The sequence below is a fragment of the Sebastes fasciatus genome, chromosome 18, assembly GCF_043250625.1.
Source record: "Sebastes fasciatus isolate fSebFas1 chromosome 18, fSebFas1.pri, whole genome shotgun sequence".
In the NCBI taxonomy this organism is placed as follows: domain Eukaryota; kingdom Metazoa; phylum Chordata; class Actinopteri; order Perciformes; family Sebastidae; genus Sebastes; species Sebastes fasciatus.
In genome coordinates, this window is record NC_133812.1 from 13,280,768 (window position 1) to 13,305,509 (window position 24,742).

The window sequence follows — 24,742 nt, forward strand, 5'->3', positions numbered from 1 at the left end:
ACATGTATGATGAAGTAGAAGAAAATATTTCTGGAGATTATGACCTAAATTCACAAAAAGGAAATTGTATTGTAAACGCAATAGAATCTATTATTTCCATGTCAATTTTTAGACTCTGTCTGATTAATTTTTCTATTATATCTATTTGTACAGCTCTGGCTGAGGACCAGTTATAATCAGCACACAGCTGAATTTGAGAGGAGACTTTGCATAACCTCAAAAATCACCATTAAACCACAAATCTTGTGCAGCTCTCTGTGACAAATGAAAGAACCACACCCTCAAAGTGCTTATCAGCATGAGATCTTTTGACTAAAAACACAATTTTTTTCCACAAGAACAAAAATCTTTTTTTTCTAAGTGTATCATCATCGAGGTTCTTCACTCTGTACTGATATTTGGTGTTTTTTTCATCGATCATACTATATCAAATGATTAGACTTCCTACAACTGCGCTTCTGCATCAACAGTAAGTTCCCTTTTTTGGCACACAGTGCACATGTTTCTAGAAGCAAACGCATAAAGGAGTGGATTCAGGCAGCTATTCACAAATACCAGTGCTGCAAAAATGTTCCGGATGTTCATGCAGAACTTCAACAGGCCGTCGTTTTTTAGCAAAATTGCTGCCACATCGAGCACATTTGTGATATGATATGGTACACATAGGATGAAGAACGTCACGATGATACTTGTCACCAGCCGGGTCGTCTGTGGGTTGTTGAAGAAAACCGCCTGGTTCACTTTTCTGTGGAGGCCGCTGTATGCAATTATCACGACAATGATTGAAACATATCCCGGCAGAGACTCTGCCAGCAGGACGGAAATCCGCTGGCCCGGGGAAGAGAAGTGAGATTCGCAAATTGTCCTGTTCTGGTCTGTTGTCAGCTGTTTAACCACTAAAGTAGGGATGGACAGGATCATCGCAACCAGCCAGAGCAGAACCAGCAGCCTCTTCCTTCCTACCTGATTGAAGCACCTCTGTGGGTGCACCACCTGTAGGTAGCGCTGGACACTCAGCGCCATCACAGTCAGCAGGCTACTGAAAATGCTGCAGTACGTCAGAAAGTTCATGAGCTTACAGGTCACCAGGCCGAGGGTCCACCTGTGCAGTAAACTGTAAATCAACAGCGGCAGGGTGAGCAGGCAGAGCAGGTCTGATATGGCCAAATTCAGCATCAAACTCTGGCTCAGAGTGGACAGGTGCTGCCAGTTTGGTCTGAGGATGATCACAGCGATGTTTCCAGGAACTCCCAGCAGGAAGCAGAAGGACAGCACTATCGCAGGGATGAGACCGGTGGAGACCCAGGAGGCAGGATATGGATGTCCAGGAGAGGATGAGATGTTAGAAGGGACAACAGAGGAGTTGAGTTGTTCCATGCCGCAAACTTGCTGGCAGACAAGCTCAATGTTTAGCGCTGAGTGAGTGAAGATGGAGACAGTCTGTCAGAGTACCGAAGATGACTCCACTATGATGTGTTAAAAGAGGAACGAATTACAAATGAACTGATTAATGACAATGAACTGAAGTCCTGTCTGGATATCACAAGTTCGATCATAGCTGGGTGGTTTTGCATAGCTTCATTGTCTGATGCATTTTTCCATATTCTGTTTCCTGCACAGGGAGCTTTCACCACAACACCTCCAGGGAAGAAACAAATACAACCTGAGCCCTACTTTTCACATCTACATATACTGCAACAGTGACGACTCTACATAATCTTTGACATGATGTCTAAGCTAAAGCATTTTCAACACAATAATCCCAATTTGTTTCCCATCCTACATGACTCATCATGTATATTTATCATTAAATAGTAATGGATGTAAAACAACAAATACTTTCCATTTTTGGAAATATTGTTTAACTTGATATTTACAATTGATATCAAAATATTTTAATAAAACCTTGCATGTTTCGACAAAATAATCTCCCCTCATGGTCCTTTTAGTAGCTTTTTAGTAGCTGTTCTAAAGCCTTCAGTCATATCATATGATCTTTTTTAGTTTTGCCACTTGTCATGGAAGAGCAAATGTTCAAATGACATGTTTTTTTTGTGGGCACTTTAAGGACTTATTGTCCATGTTGGCTTCAAATGTGAGATTCAGAGTAGACTTTTGACCTTAGAAACAGCAAATGACAAACTTTTGTGACTTTTGGCGTTCCCTCAGCCTCTGAGGGCACGACCAACAGAGTTACTACAGGAGGGAGAAAAAAGCCCTCTTCTCAGCCACACACACACTGGAAGACCCCCCCTAGACCTGCTGGTTCACCAAACATATCAAAGTGTCAGTTCCAGTCCCGCCGGAAATTAATGAAAAGAAAGCACAAAAGGTGAAGGCCGGAGAGAGTGTAAAGGAAAGGAGAGCAAAAAGATGCAGTAATGGATGTAGCCAGCTATCACAAGACACATCAGTTGAAGAACAACAAAAAGCTTTATTGAGAATTATTTGTACAGAGACTAAGCGTAGTCACAGAGGTCGTAAAGACAATTAAGTGAAACATTTTACAATAACAGAGAAATTGTCTGGAGGTTATCTTTGGAAGCACACTGCTACTGTGCGGGAGCACTGTTCATATACCTTTTAGAAGACATTACAATAGCCGTGTTTGCATTCAACCTCCAAGCAAATTTTAAGGGAAATTTTGAAATATCACAAAAAAAGATATGCGAATTAGTCGCATTTTACAGGTTTGGAGTGAATAAACTGTGCTACAGTGTAGTTTGGTCAGAAGTTGGTGCTATAGGCGTAATAAAAAGAAGAAATAGAGGTTGCGAACTGGAAACAAAACAAGTCAGCTTTCCGTCTAACCATCTACGAGAGAAAAATGGAGAAAGGTCTTCAGGAATTTGTTTCAATTGGTCAAGTTTTAATTGTTCTTTCATGTCAGCTAGTATTGATCATGTTTCATGTTGTCTGGAGACGAAGACTAGCATTGACACATTATGGGAATATCTGAGAAGGTGCCGACAGCGGAAACAGCTGATCAGTCATGGGAGTTAAATGTTCGCTACGTCAGAATTTATTCGGCAAAGGTGTTTCCATAATCCATTTAGAGCATCAACTCTTTTTTGATAATCTTTCTATTATATCTATTTGTACAGCTCTGGCTGAGGACCAGTTATAACCAGCACACAGTTGAATTTGAGGAGAGACTTTGCATAACCTAAAAAATCACCATTAAACCACAAATCTTGTGCAGCTCTCTGTGACAAATCAAAGAACCACACCCTCAAAGTGCGTATCAGCATGAGATCTTTTGACTAAAAACACAATTTTTTTCATCAAGAACAAAAATCTTTTTTTTTAAGCGTGTCATCATCGAGGTTCTTCACTCTGTACTGATATTTGGTGTTTTTTTCATCGATCATACTATATCAAATGATTAGACTTCCTGCAACTGCGCTTCTGCATTGACAGTATGTTCCCTTTTTTGGCACACAGTGCACATGTTTCTAGAAGCAAACGCATAAAGGAGTGGATTCAGGCAGCTATTCACAAATACCAGTGTTCCAACAATGTTCCGGATGTTCATGCAGAACTTCAACAGGCCGTCGTTTTTGAGCGAAATAGCTGCCACATCAAGCACATTTACGATATGATATGGCAACCACAGGACAAAAAATATCACGATGATACGTGTAACCAGTCGGGTCGTCTGTGGGTTGTTGAAGAAAGCCGCCTGGTTCACTTTTCTGTGGAGGCCGCTGTATGCAAATACCACGACAATAAATAAAACAAATCCCGGTAGAGACTGTGCCAGCAGGACGGCCATCTGCTGGGCAGGGGAAGAGAAGTGAGCTTGGCAGGTTGTCCAGTCCTGGTCTGTGGTCAGCTGTTGAACCACTAAAGTAGGGATGGACAGGATCATCGCAACCAGCCAGAGCAGAACCAGCAGCCTCCTCCTTCCTACCTGATTGAAGCACCTTTGCAGGTGCACCACCAGTAGGTAGCGCTGGACACTCAGCGCTGTCACAGTCAGCAGGCTACTGTAAATGCTGCAGCACGTGAGATAGTTTATGAGCTTACAGGTCACCAGGCCGAGGGTCCAGCTGTACAGTAAAATATAAATCATCATCGGGATGGTGAGCAGACAGAGCAGGTCTGATATGGCCAAATTCAGCATCAAACTCTGGCTCAGAGTGGACAGGTGCTGCCAGTTTGGTCTGATGATGATCACAGCGATGTTTCCAGGAACTCCCAGCAGGAAGCAGAGGAACAGCACCATCGCAGGGATGAGACCGATGGAGACCCAGGAGGCAGGAGATGGATGTCCAGGAGAGGAGGAGATGTTAGAAGGGACAACAGAGGCGTTGAGTTGTTCCATGCTGCAAACTTGCTGGCAGACAAGCTCAATGTTTAGCGCTGAGTGAGTGAAGATGGAGACAGTCTGTCAGAGTACCGAAGATGTTCCCCTTTGATGTGTTAAAAGAGGAACGAATTACAAATGAACTGATTAATGACAATTTACTGAAGTCCTGTCTGGATATCACACTTCCATCATAGCTGGGGCCTACTTCTCATAACTAGATATACTGCAACAGTGACGACTCTATTCTTCGACATGATGTCAAAGCAAAAGCATTTTCCACCCAATAATCCCAATTTGTTCCCAAAATTGAGGAGTTGAGTTGTTCCATGCTGCAAACTTGCTGGCAGACAAGCTGAATGTTCACTGAGCGAGTGATTATGGAAACTGCGTACACGCTAAAAAATACTGAGTCAAATTAGCATTGGGTTAATAAGCCATACCAATGTGGTTATTTTGACCCAGTAACAAAGTCATATTTACATTTTTGTTGGGTTAAAATTTAGACCAAAAGGGCTGGTTACTTTTACCAAGTATAATGTTATTTTAAAACTTTTTATTTGGGTCATAAATCAAACCAAAAAAGGTGGTTACTTTATATTTCTGTTTTATTGAACCATACTAATATATGAGTATTTTGACCTAGCAGCATCATATTTATATTTGCTGCTTCTTCCAACCAAAAAGTAGTTTTTTTCCCCCCAGTGGTCCCATTTTTCATCTTTATATTGGGTCATTCATTGAACCAAAAATTCTATTTTTGTTAAATCTTTTTAGTGTTCTGTTTAGACAAAACAAGCTCATGTTTTACCTTAAAATTGCTGCCAGCTATCATGAGACACATCAGTAGAAGAACAACAAAGAGCTTTATTGAGATTTTTTTGTACAGTGTAGGGATTCTACTGTAACAGGTTTTGGTTAGTAGCAAATTAATTAATAAATAATAATAGAGTTAATAATATTAATAAAGATTATCAATAAACATTAATAATAAACGGGGCACCACCCTGGAATCAGGGACCAATGACCAAAACATTAATGTAGTCTCATTAAATATACTAAACTATCAATTTGGAACGTTGATTAATAATTAAATTAATAACTATAACCAAAATAGATAGTAAAGGTTGAAGGATATCGGAGCTCTTGACGTAGCAGAGGTTGGCATTATTCACTCTTGTACAACATTAAAGAGACCAGCATGTATATTCCACAGACATTTATTTACAAGATAATAAAGGTTCAAAACACAATATTAATCTAACTAAACTAAACAAACCAAACACAGTGTGTAAGCATGTGTGTGTGTGTGTGTGTGTGTGTGTGTGTGAGAGAGAGAGAGAGAGAGAGAGAGGGACAGAAGATGGCTTCTTGTCTCAGGATGTCTGTATGGCCTACAGACAAAATGAGCACTGTAAAACTACAAAGATGGCGGAATCAAAGATGGCCGCCAGCATGTCACCACCTGACCTCTTTGTTCTTCGAAGCACATGTGCTCAGGAAGGACAGAGGAGGGGGGGGGGGGGTGATGTGGGGGTTAAGATTATCTGAAGTTGTATGTTTATGTTTAACTAATTCACAGTTTCTGTATGTGATCTTAATTTGTGTTAGATATGCAGTGGGTTAGAAAAGATGGTTAGTTTGCATGCAAGACCTTGTCTATGTGAAGCATAAACTAAACACATCAGATGTGGCGAAGCCAGTTACCCAAATATCAAATACAGATAAATCACCACAGTCAAACTCAATGAATAACATTAAACCAAATCAATACAAGTACATTCTAGAAATCAAAGTTTAACAGTCTTGCTCAGCCATGTGCGATTGCTAATGCTAAGGTAAGCCCAGTACGTTACCGATCCATGGAAGAAAAGGGTTTGTAATTCCATGTGTTGAAGTTGTGGTTCTAAGTCAAAGATGTCGTCGTTGCTGTGCAGATTACTTTCTCCCCAGTAGCTTGATAGCTTGGGGCTAACTTCCTTGCGGTCGTTGCTGGAAGTTAGTTGGTCAAAGGCAGGCTCTCGCGTCGTCTGCTTTTGGGTTCCTTGTGTTCCTATGGATGGCTGTTTCCTAACAGGCCATAGATCAGAAGCAGAGCTGCTTTGCAGGTTCTGGTCTGGAGAGCTGTGGCTCACCTCAAGCAGGTCAGCTTGGGTGAGAAGGTGAAGCGGAAAGAGAAGGAACAAAGACATTCCTCTGGTTTTGTTCTGGGTGATTTTCACACCTCTGTGTGAAATGCTACAGTAGCCAATGGCGAGTGAGCTTGGTCCACAGCCAATGGCTGCATACTCAAGGATCCTGAGAAGCATAGTTCACTGTCTCTGCCACCAGAAATGGCAGGTCCCTACAACAGCGACTAAGCATAGTCACAGAGGTCATAAAGACAATTAGGTGAAACATTTTACAATAACAGAGAAATTTCCTGGAAGTTATCTTTGGTAGCACACTGCTACTGTGCGGGAGCACTGTTCATATACCTTTAAGAAGACATTACAATAGCCATGTTTCCATTCAACTGTTGAGAATTTAACGAAAATTTTGAAATGTCACGAAAAAAGATATGCAAATTAGTCGCATTTTACAGGTTTGGAGTGAATAAACTGTGCTACAGTGTAGTTTGGTCAGAAGTTGGTGCTATAGGCGTAATAAGAAGAAGAAATAGAGGTTGCGAACTGGAAACAAAACAAGTCCGCTTTCCGTTTAACCATCTACGAGAGAAAAATGGAGAGAGGTCTTCAGGAATTTGTTTCAATTGGGCAAATTTTAATTGTTCTTTCATGTCAGCTAGTATTGATCATGTTTCATGTTGTCTGGAGACGAAGACAAGCATTGACACATTATGGGAATATCTGAGAGGACGCCGACAGCGGAAATAGCTTATCAGTCATGTGAGTTAAATGTTTGCTACGTCAGAATTTATTCGGCAAAGGCGTTTACATAATCCATGTAGAGCATCAACTCTTTTTTGACAAATGCAAAAACCAGCTCAAGCGAGCGTCAACATTTTTTTTCCAGAGATGAGGAAGTTTTATTGAATTATGGCGTTTCCATACAGCTTTTCTAATAAAATATTTCAAAATGGGAATAAATATATGTGAATGGCAACACAGCTAATGACCAACATAATATGAGCACAGTCATACTAAGAGTGGATAAGAAACATTGAGCTTATAAAAATATGTTACATGGTTATAGATTGAACAACAGCAACAGTAAACTAGTTAAACATTAGATCCACCTCAACCAACGACATTAAAAAACTGCCTATCATTTATGCATCAGTAACAGTTACTTCAAGATATAATATAGAATCATATACTGTAACAGTCACAGGGGCATTTTTCTTCATTTTTTCATAGTTGAAGTGTATTTCGCTGATAATACTTCTGTACTACTAATATGTGTATTTGCTTTCTTGCCGAGAGTTAGACGAGAACATTCTCATCCAACAAAATGTCAAACTTTTCCTTTACGTATCATTTTCAATGCAGAACTTTTACTTGGAGTATTTTTACAGTGTGGTATTATTGCTGATAATAACACTTTTGACCGTGAAATTACAAAAGCCCATTTATCATAAAGCAATATAAGATATACATTATATCTTTCTTTTTTAATAATGTTAATGTGTTGTAATTTGCATATGTTTAAAGTGACATGTTACAATGTCTCAACACAGTTTACTGGAGGCAAAAATATATACAATATACAAAAAAAAATATTACAGAGGTAAAATAGTCTGCCTGAAAATGGTTATAGACTCCAGTGGTCACAAACAAAATATAGAAGAATAAATGAATGAATGATTTTACACATCTGCTTGGATTATCCGTCCAGCACACTCTCCCTCTCTCTTGTCTGTCTATGTCTCTCTGTTGCTAAACATTGGAGACAAACAGTCATTCCTCTTGTTGGATGCACTCCAACACAAACATTTATTAAATCTTTTCTGTTGTTTCCTGGGACTGGATCTGTCCCTTAAAAGCTAAGATGCTTAGATAGACAATGCCATTATCAGAGAGAGAAGTGCTGGATAAAGCTTGTTTACAGTCTTACTACACACACATCCACATTAAAAAAAATAAATACATGTATGATGAAGTAGAAGAAAAATATTTCTGGAGATTATGATTTAAATTCACAAAAAAGAAATTGTATTGTAAACGCAATAGAATCTATTATTTCCATGTTGATTTTTAGACTCTTTGTCTGATTAATTTTTCTATTACATCTATTTGTACAGCTCTGGCTGAGGACCAGTTATAATCAGCACACAGCTGAATTTCAGAGGAGACTTTGCATAACCTCAAAAATTATCATTAAACCACAAATCTTGTGCAGCTCTCTGTGACAAATGAAAGAACCACACCCTCAAAGTGCATATCAGCATGAGATCTTTTGACTAAAAACACCATTTTGTTCCACAAGAACAAAAATGATTTTTTTCTAAGCGTATCATCATCGAGGTTCTTCACTCTTTGGTGTTTTTTTCATCGATCATACTATATCAAATGCTTAGACTTACTGCAACTGCGCTTCTGCATTAACAGTATGTTCCCTTTTTCGGCACACAGTGCACATGTTTCTAGAAGCAAATGCATAAAGGAGTGGATTCAGGCAGCTATTCACAAATACCAGTGCTCCAACACTTCTCCGGCTGTCCATGCAGAATTTTAACAGGCCGTCGTTTTTGAGCGAGATAGCTATCACACCGAGCACATTTGTGATATGATATGGCACGCATAGGATGAAGAATATCACGATGATACTTGTGACGAGCCGGTTCGTCTGTGGGTTGTTGAAGAAAGCCGACTGGTTCACTTTTCTGTGGAGGCCGATGTATGCAATTATCACGACAATAATTGAAACAAATCCCAGCAGAGACTCTGCCAGCAGGACGGCTATCTGCTGGGCCGGGGAAGAGAAGTGAGCTTTGCAGGTTGTCCAGTTCTGGTCTGTAATCAGCTGTTGAACCACTAAAGTAGGGATGGATAGTATCATCGCAACCAGCCAGAGCAGAACCAGCAGCCTCCTCTTTCCTACCTGACTGTAGCCCCTCTGTGGGTACACCACCTGTAGGTAGCGCTGGACACTCAGCGCCGTCACAGTCAGCAGGCTACTGTAAATGCTGCAGTATGTGAGATACTTCATGAGCTTACAGGTCACCAGGCCGATGGTCCAGCTGTGCAGTACAATGTAAATCAACAGCGGCAGGGTGAGCAGGCAGAGCAGGTCTGATATGGCCAAATTCAGCATCAAACTCTGGCTCAGAGTGGACAGGTGCTGCCAGTTTGGTCTGATGATGATTACAGCAATGTTTCCAGGAACTCCCAGCAGGAAGCAGAAGGACAGCACTATCGCAGGAATGAGACGGCTGGAGTCCCAGTAGGCAGGAGATGGATGTCCAGGAGAGGAGATGTTAGAAGGGACAAGAGAGGAGTTGAGTTGTTCCATGCTGCAAACTTGATGGCAGACAAGCTCAATGTTTAGCGCTGAGTGAGTGATGATGGAGACAGTCTGTCAGAATACCAAAGATGACTCCACTGTGATGTGTTAAAAGAGGAACGAATTACAAATGAACTGATTAATGACAATGAACTGAAGTCCTGTCTGGATATCACACTTCCTTCATAGCTGGCTGGTTTTGCATGGCTTCATATTCTGAGGCATTTTTCCATATTCTGTTTCCTGCACATGGAGCTTTCACCACAACACCTCCAGGGAAGAAAACAATACAACCTGAGCCTTACTTTTCATATCTAGATATACCGCAACAGTGACGACTCTAAATATTTTTGGACATGATGTCAAAGCAAAAGCATTTTCCACACAATAATCCCAATTTGTTTCCCATCCAACATCTCTCATCATGTATATTTATCATCAAACAGTAGTGGATGTAAAACAACAAATGCTTTCTTCCTACATGCTACATATCCATTTTTTTTTGGAAATATTGTTTAACTTGATATTTACAAGTGAAATAAAACTATTTTAATAAAACCTTGCATGTTTCTAGACTCCAGTTATCCCAAACAAAATATAGACGAATAAATGAATGAATGATTTTACACATCTGCTTGGATTATCCGTCCAGCACACTCTCCCTCTCTCTTGTCTGTCTATGTCTCTCTGTTGCTAAACATTGGAGACAAACTGTCATTCCTCTTGTTGGATGCACTCCAACACAAACATTTATTAAATCTTTTCTGTTGTTTCCTGGGACTTGATCTCTCCCTTAAAAGCTAAGATGCTTAGATAGACAATGCCATTATCAGAGAGAGAAGTGCTGGATAAAGCTTGTTTACAGTCTTACCACACACATCCACATTAATAAAAATAAATACATGTATGATGAAGTAGAAGAAAAATATTTCTGGAGATTATGATCTAAATTCACAAAAAGGAAATTGTATTGTAAACGCAATATAATCTATTATTTCCATGTTGATTTTTAGACTCTTTGTCTGATTAATTTTTCTATTACATCTATTTTTACAGCTCTGGCTGAGGACCAGTTATAACCAGCACACAGTTGAATTTCAGAGGAGACTTTGCATAACTTCAAAAATTACCATTAAACCACAAATCTTGTGCAGCTCTCTGTGACAAATGAAAGAACCACACCCTCAAAGTGCGTATCAGCGTGAGATCTTTTGACTAAAAACACCATTTTGTTCCACAAAAACAAAAATGATTTTTTTCTAAGCGTATCATCATCGAGGCTCTTCACTCTTTGTTGTTTTTTTTATCGATCATACTATATCAAATGATTAGACTTCCTGCAGCTGCGCTTCTGCATTAACAGTATGTTCCCTTTTTCGGCACACAGTGCACATGTTTCTAGAAGCAAACGCATAAAGGAGTGGATTCAGGCAGCTATTCACAAATACCAGTGCTACAACAATGTTCCGGATGTCCATGAAGAGCTTCAACAGGCCGTCGTTTTTCAGCAAAACTGCTGCAATTTCGAGCACATTTGTGATATGATATGGTACCCATAGGATGAAGAATGTCATGATGATACTTGTGACCAGCCGGGTCGTCTGTGGGTTGCTGAAGAAAACCGCCTGGTTCACTTTTCTGTGGAGGCCATTGTATGCAATTATCACGACAATAATTGAAACAAATCCCAGCAGAGTCTCTGCCAGCAGGACGGCTATCTGCTGGGCCGGGGAAGAGTAGTGAGATTGGCAGGTTGTCCAGTTCTGGTCTGTGGTCAGCTGTTGAACCACTAAAGCTGGGATGGACAGGATCATCGCAACCAGCCAGAGCAGAACCAGCAGCCTCCTCCTTCCTACCTGACTGAAGCACCTCTGTGGGTGCACCACCTGTAGGTAGCGCTGGACACTCAGCATCGTCACAGTCAGCAGGCTACCATAAACGCAGCAGTAAATGAGATACTTCATGAGCTTACAGGTCACCAGGCCGATGGTCCAGCTGTGCAGTAAAATGTAAATCACCAGCGGCAGGGTGAGCAGGCAGAGCAGGTCTGATATGGCCAAATTCAGCATCAAACTCTGGCTCAGAGTGGACAGGTGCTGCCAGTTTGGTCTGATGATGATCACAGCGATGTTTCCAGGAACTCCTAGCAGGAGGCAGAAGGACAGCACTATCGCAGGGATGAGACCGGTGGAGACCCAGGAGGCAGGATATGGATGTCCAGGAGAGGAGATGTTAGAAGGGACAACAGAGGAGTTGAGTTGTTCCATGCTGCAAACTTGCTGGCAGACAAGCTCAATGTTTAGCGCTGAGTGAGTGATGATGGAAACAGTCTGTCAGAGTACCGAAGATGACTCCACTATGATGTGTTAAAAGAGGAACGAATTACAGAGGAACTGATTAATGACAATGAACTGAAGTCCTGTCTGGATATCACACTTCCATCATAGCTGGGCCCTACTTCTCATAACTAGATATACTGCAACAGTGACGACTCTATTCTTGGACATGATGTCAAAGCGAAAGCATTTTCCACACAATAATCCCACTTTGTTCCCAAATGACATGTTTTTTTTGTGGGCACTTTAAGGACTTATTGTCCATATTGGCTTAAAATGTGAGATTCAGAGTTCACTTTTGACCTTAGAAACAGCAGCTGACAAAAGACTTGTGACTTTTGGCGTTTCCACGGCCTCTGAGGGCACGACCAACAGAGTTACTACAGGAGAGAAAGCCCCTCTTCTCAGCCACACACACACTGGAAGACCCCCCCTAGACCTGCTGGTTCACCAAACATATCAAAGTGTCAGTTCCAGTCCCGCCGGAAATGAATGAAAAGGAAGCACTAAAGGTGAAGGCCGGAGAGAGTGTAAAGGAAAGGAGAACAAAAAGATGCAGTAATGGATGTAGCCAGCTATCACAAGACACATCAGTAGAAGAACAACAAAGAGCTTTATTGAGAATTATTTGTACAGAGACTAAGCGTAGTCACAGAGGTCGTAAAGACAATTAAGTGAAACATTTTACAATAACAGAGAAATTGTCTGGAAGTTATCTTTGGAAGCACACTGCTACTGTGCGGGAGCATTGTTCATATACCTTTTAGAAGACATTACAATAGCCATGTTTCCATTCAACGTTTAAGAAAATTTTAAGGGAAATTTTGAAATGTCACAAAAAAGATATGCAAATTTGTCGCATTTTACAGGTTTGGAGTGAATAAACTCTGCTACAGTGTAGTTTGGTCAGAAGTTGGAGCTATAGGTGACGCATGGCTGTAATCCGCCAATAAGAAGAAATAGAGGTTGCGAACTGGAAACAAAACAAGTCGGCTTTCCGTCTAACCATCTACAAGAGAAAAATGGAGAGAGGTCTTCAGGAATTTGTTTCAATTGGTCAAGTTTTAATTGTTCTTTCATGTCAGCTATTGCTCATGTTTCATGTTGTCTGGAGACGAAGACTAGCATTGACACATTATGAGAATATCTGAGAAGGCGCCGACAGCGGAAACAGCTGATCAGTCATGGGAGTTAAATGTATTGTGAATCAAATGATTAGACTTCCTGCTACTGCGCTTCTGCATTAACAATATGTTCCCTTTTTCGGCACACAGTGCACATGTTTCTAGAAGCAAACGCATAAAGGAGTGGATTCAGGCAGCTATTCACAAATACCAGTGCTTCAACAATGTTCCGGCTGTCCACGCAGAACTTCAACAGGCCGTCGTTTTTGAGCGAGTTAGCTGCCACACCGAGCACATTTACAATATGATATGGCACCCACAGGACAAAAAATACCACGATGATACTTGTGACCAGTCGGGTCGTCTGTGGGTTGTTGAAGAAAACCGCCTGGTTCACTTTTCTGTGGAGGCCATTGTATGCAAATACCACGACAATAATTGAAACAAATCCCGGCAGAGTCTCTGCCAGCAGGACGGCTATCTGCTGGGCCGGGGAAGAGAAATGAGCTTGGCAGATTGTCCAGTTCTGGTATGTGGTCAGCTGTCGAAACACTAAAGCTGGGATGGACAGGATCATCGCAACCAGCCAGAGCAGAACCAGCAGCCTCCTCCTTCCTACCTGACTGAAGCACCTCTGTGGGTACACCACCTGTAGGTAGCGCTGGACACTCAGCATCGTCACAGTCAGCAGGCTACCATAAAGGCCACAGTAAACGAGATACGCCAGGATCTTACAGGTCACCAGGCCGATGGTCCAGCTTTGCAGCAAAGTGTAAATCCACAGCGGCAGGGTGAACAGGCAGAGCAGGTCTGATATGGCCAAATTCAGCATCAAACGCTGGCTCAGAGTGGACAGGTGCTGCCAGTTTGGTCTGAGGATGATCACAGCGATGTTTCCAGGAACTCCCAGCAGGAAGCAGAGTAACAGCACCATTGCAGGGATGAGACCCCTGGAGACCCAGGAGGCAGGAGATGGATGTCCAGGAGAGGAGGAAATGTTAGAAGGGACAACAGAGGAGTTGAGTTGTTCCATGCTGCAAACTTGCTGGCAGACAAGCTGAATATTTAGCGCTGAGTGAGTGAAGATGGAAACAGTCTGTCAGTGTACCGAAGATGTTCCCATTTGATGTGTTAAAAGAGGAACGAATTACAGAGGAACTGATTAATGCTAATTTACTGAAGTCTTGTCTCGATATGACACTTCCATCATAGCTGGTCCTTACTTTTCACATCTTGATATACCGCAACAGTGACGACTCTACATATTCTTTGACATGATGTCAAAGCAAAAGCATTTTCCACACAATAATCTCAATTTGTTTCCCATCCAACATCACTCATCATATATATTTATCCTTAAACAGTAATGGATGTAAAACAACAAATGCTTTCTTCCTACATGCTACATATCCATTTTTTTGGAAATATTGTTTAATTGGATATTTACAATAAAAAAATATATATTTTAATAAAACCTTGCATGTTTCGGCTAAATAATCTCCCCTCATGGTCCATTTAGTAGCTGTTTAGTAGCCGTTCTAGAGCCTTCAGTCATATCATATGATCTTTTTTAGTTTCGCCACTTGTCATGGAAAAGTTCAAATGACATGTGTTTTTTGTGTGGACACATTAAGGACTAATTGTCCATATTGGCTTAAAATGTGAGATTCAGAGTTCACTTTTGACCTCAGAAACAGCAGCTGACAAAAGACTTGTGACTTTGGAGAAGCCCTTAAACTGGTCAGAAAAATGCAAAGCAGCAACGGGGCAACCTCCATCTGCTGATGAAGATCATGTGATACGATCGAAAGCTCTCAGAATGCTCTACCCAAGGCCAAGGATGAACATTGAACCTCAACTTTCTTAGCTTATTTGCAATAGAAGCCTGTCGGTGATTTACTCTAATGAATCCTGCCATCCACAAACATCATCTATTAGTATGATAACAGTAATAGTTGAGCCTATGAATGATGTGTGTGTGCTGGTATCATTTCCACATTTTGACTATTTGCCTGATTCATTCAAACCTCTATTTTTACAGCTCTGGCTGAGGACCAGTTGTAATCAGCTCACAGTTGGTTTGAGGGGAGATGTTGCTTAACCTCAAAATCATCACTAAACCACAAATCAAGCGCATCTCTCTGTGACAAATGAGAGAACAACACCCTCAGACTGTGTGTCAGCATGAGATCATTCATCTAAAAACACCTTTTTTCAGTTCAACAAGAACAAAAATCATTTCTCTAGTATCTTTTATCATCATCATCGAGGTTCTTCACTGATATTTGGTGTTTTTTTCATCGATCATACTATATCAAATGATTAAACTTCCTGCAACGGCCCATCTGCATTAACAGTATGTTCCCTTTTTCGGCATAAAGTGCACATGTTTCTAGAAGCAAATGCATAAAGGAGTGGATTCAGGCAGCTATTCACAAATACCAGTGCTCCAACAATGCTCCAGCTGTCCTCGCAAAACTTCAACAGGCCGTCATTTTTGATTGAAATTGCTGCCACACCAAGCACATTTGTGATATGATATGGCACCCACAGGACAAAGAACGTCACGATGATACTTGTGACCAGTCGGGTCGTCTGTGGGTTGTTGAAGAAAGCCGCCTGGTTCACTTTTCTGTGGAGGGTGATGTATGCAAATACCACGACAATAATTGAGACAAATCCCGGCAGAGACTCTGTTAGCAGCACGGCCATCTGCTGTGCCGGGGAAGAGAATTGAGCTTCGCAGTTTGTCCAGTTCTGGTCTGTGGTCAGCTGTCGAACCACTAAAGCAGGGACGGACAGGATCATCGCAACCAGCCAGAGCAGAACAAGCAGCCTCCTCCTTCCTACCTGATTGAAGCACCTCTGTGGGTACACCACCAGTAGGTAGCGCTGGACACTCAGTGCCGTCACAGTCAGCAGGCTACTATAAAGGCAGCAGTAAATGAGATACGCCAGGATCTTACAGGTCACCAGGCCGATGGTCCAGCTTTGCAGCAACGTGTAAATCCACAGCGGCAGGGTGAGCAGGCAGAGCAGGTCTGATATGGCCAAATTCAGCATCAAACGCTGGCTCAGAATCGACAGGTGCTGCCAGTTTGGTCTGATGATGATCACAGCGATGTTTCCAGGAACTCCCAGCAGGAAGCAAAGGACCAGCACCATCGCAGGGATGAGACCGGTGGAAACCCAGGAGGCAGGATATGGATGTCCAGGAGATGAGGAGATGTTAGAAGGGACAACAGAGGAGTTGAGTTGTTCCATGCTGCAAACCTGCTGGCAGACAAGCTGAATGTTCGCTGAGCGAGTGATGATGGAAATTGCGCAGTCATTCAGAGGAACAAGATGTTCCCCTTTGTTGTGTTCAAAGAGGAACGAATAACACAGAAACTGTTTGATGCCAATGAAATCTCCACGGAGGTTATCTCCTGTCTATGACCTCTGCATCAACATTGAGAACTCTGTGGTGTCCCCGGTTTGGACCCCAAGGAACTGGGTGTGACACTAAATGACCAGCTGACAACCCGCTCTTGCAGATTCATTCTCCACAGCATCAGGAGGATATGTTCTGTCCTCACCCAGGAGGTGACGCAGAGACACCGAGATACTTGAACTCCCTCGCTTGGGGCAGAGACTCACTCCCAACCCGGTGGGCGCAATCTACCGTTCTCCAGCAGAGAACCATAGCCTCAGACGGGGAAAGCAGGGCTTGGCTCAGGCTGTGTTCAGCAGGGGAGGAGAACTGTGGACCCGGACTGGGGATATTGTCAAACGGTGGAAAGAGCCTACACCCGAACGACACGTCCGAAAGCTCTGAACATTGTTTAGTTGTCTTGGCTGACATGCCTCTTTAGTGTCGCGTGGAGGTCGGGGACAATGCCTGTGGAGTTGCAGACCAGAAATAAAGTTTATTCTAGGGTGCTGAAAAGGAGGCTCCAACCGATTGTCGAACCTCAGATCCAGGAAGAGTAATGTGGATAACGTCCTGGCCATGGAATATATATATATATATATATATTCTTATATACTTACTTTAAGGACTTCTTGTACATGTTGACCAAAAATTTGAGGTTCAGAGTTCGCTCTTCACCTTGGAAACAGCTGTTGACAAAGGACTTCTTGTGACTTTTGAGAATCCGTAAAAGTTCTCTGAAAAACGCCAAGTGACAACGGGTCAAACTCCATCCGCTGATGAAGATCATGTGATAAGATCGAAAGCTCCAGAAAGCTCTCAGAATGCCGTTTCCAAAGCCAAGGATGAACTTTGCATCTCTTATCGAATCTCATATTATATAAACTTCACTCTAACTAAACCCTGCTATCTTTGCAAATGCAAAAACATCATCTGTCAGTCTAACAGTAATAATTGAGCCTTTGATTGATGTGTGTGTGCCTGTAGCTGCATGTGTGTGCGTGCGTGTTGGTGTTACAACATCTAATCAAGGAGGAAGGAAGAGTTTCTGCTCTGAATGAACTCTTGTTGCACCAGGCGGAGAAACACTTGTCAAAATAAAGCAACAGGGGTTAATATACAGGCTCCCCAGATCTGAGAGGTGTAGAGCCGTGTGTGTGTGCGTGTGTGTGTGTGTGTGTGTGTGACACCTGGCATAAATCTAATCTTACATTTTTACCGCAAAAGCACCAAATAAACACATGCTCAAAGGCAACATTTTGTCAGTTGATCTCTCTGTAAATAGCTTTACATCTATATTAATTTCCTTCTATTGAAAGCATCACTGTTCTGTGCGTATTTCCGATGTAGTCAAAATATTTGCAGAATCTGAGAAAAATACCCCAAATCCTCTCCACACGGCTCAACTCCTGACCCAGAATGTCATGTCATCACATGTTCAAAACCTTCATTCATGCTTGCCCCCTCCTGGCTGACTCCCCCCTTTCTGCCTGTTCGCTTTTTTTTTTCTGCATCAGAGTGGGATGTAGATTTCTATGAGGATCTTCTTGCACACAGCTTCTCCTCACGCTCCAGTCCTTTTTTTAACCCAGTAAATGATGGAAGTCAGTCAGCTGGAAACCGTTTGGATGGAGAGGATTTTTTATTGCTGAGACGGAGAACATTCACTGGACGATTTGGGGGTGTTTTTTTTGCAGGTAGGAATGGTTTCTTGATAATCTTTTCAAAATAAAATCACCATCAATCCTCTTAATATTGTTAATAAAAGCTATGTTTTCTCTGTTTCTTCTTTTCGATTTTTACCACTACTGTTTCCTAATTATCTTGGGTTTCAGACTGGCTTACTTCTTTTCTAAGATGCATAATATAGTATAACTCTTTGAATAAGCTAATAGAATAATATCAGACTTCTAAACTTTATTAATATCAGAAAATAGTTATGTCAAAAATGTTTTTGTGTCACTAAATATATGTTCCATGTAAAAGCGATAGCATTATCTTCATATTGAATTATGTATACTCTGTTGCAGTTAATTTAAAATAAGATATCACAGTTCCACTTTGCTGCTGAGTGGTGTATTGTTCCGAAATTGAGCTTGTGTGCCCTCTGCTGGCCATATAACATATAAAAGCAACATCAGTGCTACTAGTATGAGCTGTGACAACATGCATAGGATTTTTCTCTTGGGCTGATTAAAAGTTAATATACGTTAAGAGGTTTGGATCCATGGTATTTCTCTCTAACACCTTGGTTTCTTTTCAGTGGGATGGGACTCAATCACTTCCTGTGTCTGCTGCTCTGTGCAGCAGCCCTGACAGTTTCTGGAGTTTTTGGTAAAGATGAGAACAGCGAGGCTCACAGGTGGACCAGACAGAGCCTCCCGGTGCTGCTGGACACACACACCGAGCCCCTAAACACGCCTTTGTTCAGAGGGCAGGAGGAGGATGAAGAAGAGAGAGGAGGGACAAAGACACTCTGCGGAATCGAGTGTCAAAGCAGCCTCCCACTTATTGACCACACTGAGCAAGAGAGGATTCTGGGATATGAGACAATGTATGAGAATGGTACTCGCACGCATACAGATATCAGTTTGCAGGGTTTCAACAAGACGTCTGCGGGAACACCAACCCACTCACCGGCTCGCACCCGCCGAAAACGACAGGTTTACGGAGCAGATGGACGCTTTGTGATCTCAGATTCGCATTTCGTCACCAACTATCCTTTCTCCACCGCTGTTCGTCTCTCCTCCGGCTGCTCTGGAGTCCTAGTATCTCAGAAACACGTGCTAACAGCGGCACACTGCATCCATGATGGGAGGGACTACCTGGAGAGTGCCAGAAGGCTGAGAGTAGGGGTGTTGCAGCTCAAGACTAAAAGAAGAGGGGGCAGGAGGAGAGGAGGGTGGCAGAGGGGTGGGAGGAAAGGAGACAGGGAGAAAGGTGAGGAGCAGATCATGGAGGAAGGTGAGGAGCAGAATAGTATAGATGGAGATGTAATTCGAGGGAGAAAAGGAGGCAAAGGCAGGAGGCGCAGAGGAAGAAAAGAGGGTGTAGCTGATTATGGGAATATAGGTGAGTTAGAGAGAGGAGGAGGAGGGAAACAAAGAAGTCTCAGCCGTATACGACGTAGTGCTGAACCCAGGAAGCAACCCGTCTTTCGTTGGACACGAGTCAAACAAACTAGAATCCCTCAAGGATGGATCCAAACCAAGAGCTCCACCAGCTCAGTGTCCCCCGACTACGATTACGCCCTCCTGGAGCTGAAACGACCCCTCAAACAAAAGTACATGGAGCTGGGAGTGGCGCCCTCCTCCGCCCCCCTGGCACGGATCCACTTCTCAGGCTATGACTCTGACAAAAGCCTGCTGGACGGGCGCGGAAACGAGAAGGTGGTTTACCGGTTTTGTTCGGTGACAAACGAGTCTGACGATTTGATGTACCAGCACTGCGACGCGCAGCCGGGCGCCACGGGTGCAGGTGTTTACGTTCGTCTGAGACAGGGAGTGGGAGACGCAGACAGGAAAGGGAAGTGGAGGCGGAGGGTGATTGGGGTGTTTTCAGGCCATCAGTGGGTGGAGGTGGAGGGAGGTGAGCAGAGGGACTTTAATGTTGCAGTGCGGATTACTCCACCCAAATATGCCCAGATCTGTCACTGGATCCACGGAGATCCAAGTCTCTGTAAAGAGGTTTGACTGTAAAGCGATGGATGTAGAAAAATACCTGTTGACACTTACAAGGAGACTCAAAGATCTGGGCCTGTGTGTATAATACTTTTTTAAAAAGTCTTTTGAATGGTCCTTAACTTTGACTTATGAGTTGAATTTATTTCAGTAAAAAGTAGGACTTACAAGCTTTGTACAAAGAATCTAACTTTTAGTGAATCCTAAATGCAGACTGCAGTGTTGTCAATTAAGTACTACAATCATGTCTACCCAAAATGCACTTCCTCAAGCACTTAAACAGCCAATAGCACGCCTCCAAAGGTTATGTTAGGTTATGTTATGGGTCATGGCTGCATTGCAGCTTAAAGCTTATAGAAGATATTTCCCCAACAGCTATAATGGCAATATTAATATGTACTATATCTGTGGAGGTCCCATAAAAAAAGTTTTTATGTGAATTAAAGGTGCTATTGATAACATTGATAACATTCAGCCACTAGATGTTGAATGCTCTCTCCCTCGTTCCATTGCATTTACGTCACAACAGGCCGTTGCCAGACACTTACCGTCAATTTCAGCCATTTATCTGTTTTTTCCTTACTAACTTGACGACCCAGAGATACCACGTGATACCAACTTTGTTTTACTGTTGACTCACAAGCCTTGTTAGAAGTGAGAATCGAACATCATCCTCCACAGAGATAAACAAAACATTCATTTTGGACCTGCCAAATTTTTAAAAATGATTAATTCACAATCATAATAATTTTCAGGAAAAGCCCTACTTTTATTCGGCACCTTTCTAAAGGTTCCGTGGATGTTTTTTTTTTGTTTTTTTTATATTTGTCAACATAAAAATCAATAAGACCTTTAAGTACATATTTAATTGTTTATTTTTCCCCAAATCAAACAGCACATTTTCACCATCATATCACAAGTTTTTTCATGTTGTATGAGAGTACTGGCTATTAGGACAAATGCATCTTTTATTAATTTATCACCATACATTTCCAAAATATGGAAAGTGTGTAGCCACTGCCTCTGCTGGTCACTCCTAACTAATGTAGCAGGGACCTCTGGAGAACCGGGACCAAGTCTTAACACTTAATATTGTTTATGCATGACACTTATTCTTAACTGTAAGAAGTAAGAGCTGAATTACTGTAGCCTATGTCATTTTTGACAAATTTCAGACCAAAATTTAACTCTGAACAGCTTCAGGGCCACTCATACGGGGGTAAAAAGGGCAAAAATATACAAGCAATGAAAAACAAATTTGATTCTGAACCAAAATATTCAACATTACAACAAAAATATAATTTTTTATTGCTTTAATTTAGCCTGTTTCATAATGAAAACCCCTTCTTCTGAAAATGGTATGAGTCCTACTTTTAAAAATTTGTACACAACGCGTTGCGAAAAACAACAACAAAAAAAACACGTCACGGCCGGTCACCTGAGAAATTTACTAATCTGAACTATTAGCTAATTTATAAAGCAGATTTGGGGAGGGGCCATTCACTGGACCTTCTCAGTGGCCCAGACATTTCTGTAGGTGGACCTGAGCAGCTTTATACATACCGGCCCAGGAATGCTGATCTGAGACCAGCTCACCTCTTCAGTGACAGAGTCAGGCACATCTATAATCCAGGAATGCTGTACATGTCTCTGGTTCTGGATCTGTGGCCTATTCAGCCATTTATCAGTTCATTTAGAGTCTGTAGGAGTCAAAAAGGGCTAAAACATGACAAAGTATTTGTATTGTATTAGTTTGGTTCTTCAGTTTGTGAGAGAAATTCATTGTTACCTTTTTCTGAGCACAACATTTGTTTCTCTCTGAAACACCTAACTTATGTCACTTTGAAACTGTAATTATGTAAAGGAAAATCCTATGTTTCCCACAATGTAAACATTTTGCTTTGTTTACTTTTGTTTAGTAAGTAAGTAAAACCTGTTGGTCCTCATTTCACTTCATGTTAAAGGGTCTACACAACATATGTATTTCCTGATGTTTCAAATATCTTGTATTGTACTTTTTTTGTCTGTTATTGAACAGAAATGTTCATGCCACAAACACATTTTTTTTGTCAAACCAAAGAATTCATGCCGATAACAAATAAAAGACAAAAACAAAAGCAGAACAGAGATAAGTGATGAGTCGTGACGGTAGTTTGGATCAGTGTATTTGTCTTTTATTGCATCTCATTTGGACTCACATGCAGGTGGGGGTGAGGGAGAAAGAACGATGCCATCCATAATAACCTCCAAAAAAAAAAAAACAACACAGCCTTCATTTGAATACTTAGCAAACATCATGTATCCACATTCTTTTTGTTTTTTTTATGTGTCATAGTCATCTTTATTTTTCTTTCAACACTTTGTTAATGCCACAATGGATTAAGTTACAGTCACTTTTGGAAATAAACAACACACAGAACATCCAGCGTATACTTGAGTGCTTTACAGTGAGAGTCCTTGAGACTTCCAGCGGCGGCACGTGACCAAATGTACCGACCGCTGCTGACGTCACTCAAAGAAGACTGAGGCCACATCCCAATCACATACACAAATGCTTCCTTGTCCCTTTTGATTTCCAGTCATCTTGTGTGGAGACCGGGACAAGGAAAGGAGCTCTCTGAGAGTATTAGAATGCATCCCAGATTGACCTGTGTCGCATGCTACGATGCAGTACCACTCCACACCAGCTGAGGGCGCAACAGTAAACACTCGGGGCAAAGTTTCCATTCAATACTGCCTCTAATTACAGATTGAGAGGTATGTACAAAGAAGGCGGGAATTTTTTTTTTAAGTCTACTTGCCTTATTTTCAACCATATCATTTGACGTAACTAAAAATATATGATACATTTTTTTCTCTCAAAATAAAGATTAAAGAAAATATGTAGAATCTATCATTTAAAATAGTCTAAAATGCATATGTCAATTTGAACACAGTTCACAAATTTTTTGCATGTTTCATACGATCTTGAAAAAGAAAAAAGAAAAAAGCTGAACACAATTTGTGATAAGTCCAGATTTGCAGTGCAAGTTGTTTTCAGGTATATTTTGAATTCTCCCAAAAACTTGAAAGTAGACATGTGGGAGGATGGACGGCCAAGCAGATATAGGTACAACCAAGTTTTTAATGACATAAACATAGCTCAGTATTAGTTTGGACAACAGGGGTAGAGGAGTGGGGGTTGGCCAGTGAAGTTACATACACCGAACACAGTCCACATTTAACAACACAGTCCTCGTCTGGGAGATGCGCAAAGAAACCAACATTTATCCACCATTCCAAGTCAGCTGATATGCGGAAATCCAGAATGAATCTAAATACACAATTATTATTTTTTTTTGTTCATTTTTCCATAGTATATTAAGTAAAGGTTAACACTGAATTACACGCACACCCACACACACATAAACAGAGTTTTGTTTTTCTGTATCTAGGGTTCACATTCACAGTTGTGCTACAACATTAGATAAGGAGGGCAGGTTTTTTTTTTATAGGGGTCGCGGCTGGTAGGAGGTCAGAGGGCAAAGATCGTAGATGTAATGGCTGGTTGGCTGAAGGGGCAGGGGCATGACTGAGGGGAAGGCAGTGGGGGAAGTGCAGACATCCACATCCACAGAGTTCCAGACACAATGACAAACCTACAGACGAGGGAGAGAAAAGGAGGCTTGATTAAAACAAGTGCTCTCGATAGAAATAGGTGAAATCTAATTATGTGTGCTCTGATAAGACACACGGAGAAGGAGATTCAGAAACGTGGAGACAAAAACTATGTTCAGACTGGCAGCACCAAGTCAGATTCCTGGCACATGTAAGAGATAGAAGGAATGGTGACGAGAGATATCCTGACTTTTAGTCAGTAGTGTGGGTTCTGAAAAGTGAAGCCAATACTGAAGTGCCTTAAACTTGTATTCTTTCTAATAGCCAACAGGGGGCGACAAAAAGAAGTCTGATTGTATAGAAGTCTATGAGAATATGACCCTACTTCTCACTTGATTTATTACCTCAGTAAACATTGTAAACATGAGTTTATGGTCTCAATCTCTAGTTTAAAGTCTTCTTCAATACAGCATGATGTTCATTTAGTAAATTATGGTCCCATTTAGAGTCAAATAGACCATAAAGCAGGGGATGCTTTAGGGCGTGGCCGTGGCCGCTACCACGGCGCTGTCTGTGAGTTGTCTTGCCTTGTCTTAGAACTTTAAAGGGGCTTTATATGATATTCAGAGCATTAATATAGCATCAAACAACTATTTGCTATGTAAATATATAGTGGAGTCTAGCTTCGCAGAGAATGAAGTCACTCTCCGTGTGTGTTGTAATCTGAGTTTCTCCATGCTTTGTTGATATAGCCGGGCCGGCCACGCTTGCTTTTAGTGCCATGCTTGCTTTTACCCTCCAGTTCCCCCCACTGTTAGCTCTGTCAGCAGTGTTGCCTT

At 41.7% G+C, this 24,742-nt stretch overlaps 8 protein-coding genes across 8 annotated transcripts in view; 1 reads left to right on the forward strand and 7 right to left on the reverse strand.

Annotated features, from left to right (window-relative positions):
- Window positions 1–38: 38 nt before the first annotated feature.
- On the reverse strand, window positions 39–1,574 carry LOC141756584 (leukotriene B4 receptor 1-like). Its single transcript, XM_074616448.1, has 2 exons — window positions 1,523–1,574; window positions 39–1,415 (listed from the first exon to the last, which is right to left on the reverse strand). Exons 1-2 carry the CDS (start codon window positions 1,572–1,574, stop codon window positions 445–447), a joined length of 1,023 nt encoding a protein of 340 aa, XP_074472549.1. The 3' UTR covers window positions 39–444.
- Window positions 1,575–2,448: 874 nt separating this feature from the next.
- LOC141755774 (leukotriene B4 receptor 1-like) lies at window positions 2,449–4,439 on the reverse strand. The gene has a single exon (XM_074614971.1). It carries the CDS (start codon window positions 4,325–4,327, stop codon window positions 3,386–3,388), a length of 942 nt encoding a protein of 313 aa, XP_074471072.1. The 5' UTR covers window positions 4,328–4,439; the 3' UTR covers window positions 2,449–3,385.
- A 4,391-nt stretch (window positions 4,440–8,830) lies between these two features.
- LOC141756599 (leukotriene B4 receptor 1-like) lies at window positions 8,831–9,959 on the reverse strand. The gene is made up of 2 exons (XM_074616463.1): window positions 9,933–9,959; window positions 8,831–9,826 (listed from the first exon to the last, which is right to left on the reverse strand). Exons 1-2 carry the CDS (start codon window positions 9,957–9,959, stop codon window positions 8,831–8,833), a joined length of 1,023 nt encoding a protein of 340 aa, XP_074472564.1.
- LOC141755777 (leukotriene B4 receptor 1-like) lies at window positions 9,851–12,558 on the reverse strand. The gene has a single exon (XM_074614974.1). It carries the CDS (start codon window positions 12,019–12,021, stop codon window positions 11,083–11,085), a length of 939 nt encoding a protein of 312 aa, XP_074471075.1. The 5' UTR covers window positions 12,022–12,558; the 3' UTR covers window positions 9,851–11,082.
- A 126-nt stretch (window positions 12,559–12,684) lies between these two features.
- LOC141755779 (leukotriene B4 receptor 1-like) lies at window positions 12,685–14,247 on the reverse strand. Its single transcript, XM_074614975.1, has one exon. The coding sequence runs from the start codon at window positions 14,245–14,247 to the stop codon at window positions 13,318–13,320; it is 930 nt and encodes a 309-aa protein (XP_074471076.1). The 3' UTR covers window positions 12,685–13,317.
- On the reverse strand, window positions 12,685–16,478 carry LOC141755776 (leukotriene B4 receptor 1-like). Its single transcript, XM_074614973.1, has one exon. The coding sequence runs from the start codon at window positions 16,476–16,478 to the stop codon at window positions 15,537–15,539; it is 942 nt and encodes a 313-aa protein (XP_074471074.1). The 3' UTR covers window positions 12,685–15,536.
- Window positions 16,479–18,120: 1,642 nt separating this feature from the next.
- Window positions 18,121–22,727, forward strand: LOC141755775 (inactive serine protease 35-like). The gene is made up of 2 exons (XM_074614972.1): window positions 18,121–18,323; window positions 18,890–22,727. Exon 2 carries the CDS (start codon window positions 18,894–18,896, stop codon window positions 20,316–20,318), a length of 1,425 nt encoding a protein of 474 aa, XP_074471073.1. The 5' UTR covers window positions 18,121–18,323; window positions 18,890–18,893; the 3' UTR covers window positions 20,319–22,727.
- The window catches only part of LOC141755780 (clathrin coat assembly protein AP180-like), a 32,725-nt gene continuing 30,441 nt past the window's right edge, over window positions 22,459–24,742 (reverse strand). Inside the window, exon 23 of the mRNA XM_074614977.1 lies at window positions 22,459–23,944. The gene's annotated coding sequence lies outside the window, so the exon portion shown is untranslated. The remainder of the gene's footprint in view (window positions 23,945–24,742) is intronic.

Excerpts from the sequence above, each read along its gene's own strand:
- LOC141756584 (XM_074616448.1), bottom strand. The coding sequence starts at position 1,574 with ATGCAAAACCACCCAGCTATGATCGAACTTGTGATATCCAGACAGGAC. Across the intron at positions 1,416-1,522 it reads GATATCCAGACAGGACTTCA|CGCTAAACATTGAGCTTGTC; the intron begins GTTCATTGTCAT and ends TCACTCACTCAG.
- LOC141755774 (XM_074614971.1), bottom strand. The coding sequence starts at position 4,327 with ATGGAACAACTCAACGCCTCTGTTGTCCCTTCTAACATCTCCTCCTCT.
- LOC141756599 (XM_074616463.1), bottom strand. The coding sequence starts at position 9,959 with ATGCAAAACCAGCCAGCTATGAAGGAA. Across the intron at positions 9,827-9,932 it reads ACCAGCCAGCTATGAAGGAA|ACTGTCTCCATCATCACTCA; the intron begins GTGTGATATCCA and ends GTATTCTGACAG.
- LOC141755777 (XM_074614974.1), bottom strand. The coding sequence starts at position 12,021 with ATGGAACAACTCAACTCCTCTGTTGTCCCTTCTAACATCTCCTCTCCT.
- LOC141755779 (XM_074614975.1), bottom strand. The coding sequence starts at position 14,247 with ATGGAACAACTCAACTCCTCTGTTGTCCCTTCTAACATTTCCTCCTCT.
- LOC141755776 (XM_074614973.1), bottom strand. The coding sequence starts at position 16,478 with ATGGAACAACTCAACTCCTCTGTTGTCCCTTCTAACATCTCCTCATCT.
- LOC141755775 (XM_074614972.1), top strand. The coding sequence starts at position 18,894 with ATGGGACTCAATCACTTCCTGTGTCTGCTGCTCTGTGCAGCAGCCCTG.